Source organism: Borostomias antarcticus (genome assembly GCF_949987555.1).
Source record: "Borostomias antarcticus genome assembly, chromosome: 26".
Taxonomy (NCBI): domain Eukaryota; kingdom Metazoa; phylum Chordata; class Actinopteri; order Stomiiformes; family Stomiidae; genus Borostomias; species Borostomias antarcticus.
The window spans coordinates 11,096,550-11,101,940 of NC_140259.1; the positions used below are offsets into that span (position 1 = coordinate 11,096,550).

A 5,391-nucleotide genomic window follows, 5' to 3' on the forward strand; every position below is an offset into this window, starting at 1 on the left:
CTAGTTGGATCTCAGTCCTTGAGCGAGCGAGTGAGGCGCTGGCTGAGCTGAGGATATTAAGCATGCAGACCCATCTCCATCTCTCCTGACATCAGTGACACGGTCTAATGAGCCCGCAGGGTCCTGAACAGCATTAAACCTCTTTTCTCATTCTTTTCTTTTGTTCATTCTTATCGGGGGGGTGGTTTTGACTCATATAAATCCCCTCTACCTGTGTTTTTTTTTCTCCTTCCAGGACACTCACTGACCACCGCGAGGGACACCAGTGCAATGGATACTCTACCGCTAAATGGTAACTTTAACAACAGCTACTCGCTGCGTAACGGGGACTATGGCGACAGCGTGCAGGTTGTGGACTGCGGCCTCAGCCTGGATGACGCCGCCTTCGAGAAGATGATCATCTCTGAGCTGGTGCAGAACAACCTGCGCGCTAAGAACCACCAACACCACCAACACCACCACCACCAACAACACCATCAACAACAACACCAACAACACCACCACCACCAACACCAACAACATCACCACCAACAACAACAACATCACCACCAACACCAACACCAACAACAACAGCTCCACGTGGAGCGGGTCCCTCCCAGGGTGCCGGTGGGCGGGAGCAGCAGCGAAGACGACGCCATCGTGGCCGACGCCTCGTCCCTGGTGCACGGCGTTGCGGCCGGCCTGGAGCTGGAGGCGCCGCTCATCCCCCAGAGGACTCACTCCCTCCTCTACCAGCCCCAGAAGAGGCTGAGGGCGGAGGGGGACGAGAGCTACGTCAGCCAGCTGACCGCCGGCCCCGACGCCGGCCTGCACTCCCCTAACAGAGACTCGTTGTACACTAGTATGCCTAACCTCAGGGACTCCCCCCTCCCCCAGAGCAGCCCGGGCGCCCAGGAGGAGCTCGCCTCCCCCTCCAAGAGGAGCGACAACGAGGACGTCTACTACAAGAGCATGCCCAACCTCGGGGCGGGGCACCAGCTCCACGCCTACTACCAGATCAGCCGGGGCAACAGTGACGGGTACATCATCCCTGTGACTAAAGAGGACTGTCTCCCTGAAGGAGAGGTACGGGAGGGACAGATGCAGCTGGTTACAAGCCTTTAAAATGTATTTAAATCCTCCTCCTTTCCCCTCCTCCGGAGCCCAGGTCCTCTTGGAGGACACTCTGAGAGGTCAGAGAACGTTTTTTCAAAGAGACTAGCAGCCCAAACCACTCACAATAGCCCTCTCACCACCCGCCCCCCCCAACAACCCCCCCTGGACTCTCCTTCCTCATACAACAACAGACTTTAGTTCCCAGCGACGGCAGGGCCATGGCTCCCGCAGCCGGAACGCTTTACAGACTGTACATACAATGCAGATTCAATTTCGATTTAAGAGACAAACCAATTATGTATTTAAATGTGCTGCTGCTGTTGGATAACTGATTTAAAAAAATATATATGTAAAAACGGACAAAAAAAAAAAAAAAAAATTATACTGGTTACTCCAGACCAGCAGTTTTCCAGTCAAAGATTGTACATACACTTCCATCACCCGTCAAAGCGTGTTTTGTATTATATACAACATGAAGCTCTTGGGCCTGGATAAGGACATGTTTGTTCAGAGATGTCCAGGCGCTTCATTAAGAATAGAACATCTGGGTCTAGACTTGTCCCCGTTGCCGTGAAGTTTGGATTGTATAACCACTAGCGATCGAGCCCCTGCCCTTATATTTTCTCAATTGTACATTTAACTGTTGTCAAGGAAAATGGCAAAAAATATATATATATTTTTTGTTGTATTGCTAGAGTAAGATACAAAAAAAACATGGAAACCGTAAATATAAAGAAACATTTTAATTGAAAATTTAAAGTTTGAAGAGACTATTGTGTAAAAGTTGCACATATGTTATAAAATATGTTTATTGTTCTTACACTTCATTCATTGTAGTACATTTGAACAAAAGAAACGGATGAAAATAGAGAGTTGGAAAAAGAACATGGTTGATGCTACTCACTTTTTCCACATGTGAACCGTGTTTTCTTACTGAATTCCATAGATGTTTCCATTGAACCGGGTTGATCTCATAATGCCCACATGACATTCTTTTAAAGTGGTAATTCAACAGTGCCCAATTTAAGACTAGTATGCCTTGCACAATTTTGTGTTCTGATTTCAATAATGAATCTTTTCAATCATCATTAAAGAGTAATGGGCAGTAGGCACTTGAAAGCAACTTTTGACAATAAAGTTTTGATCCATTATAAATGTATTTCATCCGCCTGGGTTTGGACATTTATTTATTGAAATATTTCCAAATAATAAACAGCGAATGTGCAAATATTTTCCAGCACTGGTACATAGCTCATCTCTTTATGTAAACATGTTATACGGGGGCCATCACTAAAGACTGATGTAAAGTTCAACACTTGATTAACCAATAAATAAATGTGAGATTTTTTGTCAAATGCAAGTTGCTTTATTAATGTTTTGTGTTTTTGTACTATTTGAGACGTTAGCTTTGATTATTTTGCTATGGACAAAACACACTTTTGACTCAGGTTCTGAGTAAGTCCCAAGCACCTTGGCGTAAACCAGGTTAACCAGTAATGTTCTCCGTGGGATTTGATTTTGTTTGCTCTTGTTTTCTATGAATCATTCCAGATTAATCACTATTTCACCCTGTGAGAAGCCAAATCTGTCCATGTGATTCAATGATGAGAAACTCAGGTAGGAAAATGACATTGTAACACTCCAATGTGTGGTTGTAACCCTCCAATAAAGGTTCCAAAATTACACTGATTCATAGCATTGTCCACTTAGTATATTATTGAGCACTGCTCCAGACACCATTAAAACCTGTCATAAATTATATCTCATAAGATGGCTTTAATAAGTGAGTATAAAATAAAAGTCTTGCAAGGGTCAAGAAATACATAGCAGTTAATATGTCTGTGTGTGTATTTCCTGTCTCCTCCTGATGAAGACTAGAGCATGTCTCCTCCTGATGAAGACTAGAGCATGTCTCCTCCTGATGAAGACTAGAGCATGTCTCCTCCTGATGAAGACTAGAGCATGTCTCCTCCTGATGAAGACTAGAGCATGTCTCCTGATGAAGACTAGAGCATGTCTCCTCCTGCTGAAGACTAGAGCATGTCTCCTCCTGATGAAGACTAGAGCATGTCTCCTGATGAAGACTAGAGCATGTCTCCTCCTGATGAAGACTAGAGCATGTCTCCTCCTGATGAAGACTAGAGCATGTCTCCTGATGAAGACTAGAGCATGTCTCCTCCTGCTGAAGACTAGAGCATGTCTCCTCTGATGAAGACTAGAGCATGTCTCCTCTGATGAAGACTAGAGTATGTCTCCTCCTGATGAAGACTAGAGCATGTCTCCTGATGAAGACTAGAGCATGTCTCCTGATGAAGACTAGAGCATGTCTCCTGATGAAGACTAGAGCATGTCTCCTGATGAAGACTACAGCATGTCTCCTCCTGATGAAGACTAGAGCATGTCTCCTCCTGATGAAGACTAGAGCATGTCTCCTCCTGATGAAGACTAGAGCATGTCTCCTCCTGATGAAGACTAGAGCATGTCTCCTCCTGATGAAGACTAGAGCATGTCTCCTGATGAAGACTAGAGCATGTCTCCTCCTGATGAAGACTAGAGCATGTCTCCTGATGAAGACTACAGCATGTCTCCTCCTGATGAAGACTAGAGCATGTCTCCTCCTGATGAAGACTAGAGCATGTCTCCTGATGAAGACTAGAGCATGTCTCCTCCTGATGAAGACTAGAGCATGTCTCCTCCTGATGAAGACTAGAGCATGTCTCCTCCTGATGAAGACTAGAGCATGTCTCCTGATGAAGACTAGAGCATGTCTCCTCCTGATGAAGACTAGAGCATGTCTCCTCCTGCTGAAGACTTTGTCTCCTACATTCCTACAGTACATTCCATGCTGGTATTTCGGGACAGACACATTAAATTAAATTGATCAACTGTTTAGGCTCAACAACTACAGTATGATGTTCCTGAATAGATGAACACCATTCACCTGCCATGTACTTTTCCAAATCTGTGTGACATCTCATTCCAATGCACTGTAGGTGCGTTTACATGACAAATAGTTTTCAATCCGGTTGATTTCAATCTGGTTGAAGAGTTCATTTGAGTGTATTCATGGGATACAAAGTAAACTGTTTGGATGTTTACATGTTTACATGTTTACATGTTTACATGCGACAAAGAAACAATGTTTCCAACGCGCACGCAGCGTGAGTGATTGCGTTACGATGGTTACAAACAGCTGATTAGGGAACCTTCGAGCGTGCCTTGATTAGTCAAGTCTTGAGCATGCGCAGAATGAACGCAGCATCAATCCGTTTCAAGGTAGTTTACATGACGGACCAAACGGTGTCGAAAAGTTTTAAACTACCTCCTTGAAAGCGATTGGAATTTCAATTGGGGCATTTCAGTCGGATTGAGGTGTTTATAGGACATATTTTCAATCGGGTTGACCTTCCAAACCTATCTGAAACCGATTCAAACTGATGTAAACGCACCTCCTGTCAAGCCGGTCCCAACTAAAAAGTTTGCTGGATGTGGCGAAGCTGAAACCTGTCCTGGATTGACTCAAACGTGTAGAATCAGAATGTTGTGTTGCACATTGATTCCTCCAGTTAAAAGACGAAGAGGCCTCAGAGGAGAAATGGACAGTTGGGAGACTATTGACAAAACACCGCAAAACACTCAAAGCAATGCCCACTATCGACAGCCCCTCATGGCCTTGGTGCTTAACCGCTCCTGGAAAACTCCTCTTCTCCACTCGGCTTCTCCACTCGGCTTCTCCACTCGGCTTCTTCACTCTCTAAAGGGTTTTTCACTCTCTAAAGTGTTTCTCACCGATGGCAGACGCAGTCTGTTGTGGTTCATGTGAGGAAGGCCAGGGTGCATTCAGAGAGACGTGGCCCAGGAGTGACGGGATGAATGGACGTTTCCTGAACGTTGTGTTCAGCTCCCCCGACGTGGCCTTCAGCTCTACTGATGGTGAGTCACATTTCAGTTTGTATGTGTTGTTGTGCTGTGATACTGAGAGTGAAATGTGAGGTGTGAGCACACACAAACACACACAAACACACGCACAAACACGCACACACACATGCACGCACACACACACGCACACACAAACACACACACACAAACACACGCACACACACGCACACACACACACACACACACACACACAAACGCACACACAAACACACACACACACAAACACACACACGCACAAACACACACACGCACGCACACACACGCACGCACACACACACACACACACTCGAACACACACACACACACACACACTGGAGAGGAGAGGACCACCACACCTAACCCGCACCAAGAACAATA

At 45.5% G+C, this 5,391-nt stretch overlaps 1 protein-coding gene across 1 annotated transcript in view; it reads left to right on the forward strand.

Annotated features, from left to right (window-relative positions):
- Window positions 1-1,915, forward strand: part of adgrl2a (adhesion G protein-coupled receptor L2a) — a 111,328-nt gene extending 109,413 nt beyond the window's left edge. The window contains 1 exon segment of the mRNA XM_084459246.1: window positions 236-1,915. Within this exon segment, the coding sequence (XP_084315372.1) occupies window positions 236-1,104 (869 nt within the window). The 3' untranslated portion in view covers window positions 1,105-1,915.
- The last annotated feature ends 3,476 nt before the right edge of the window (window positions 1,916-5,391 follow it).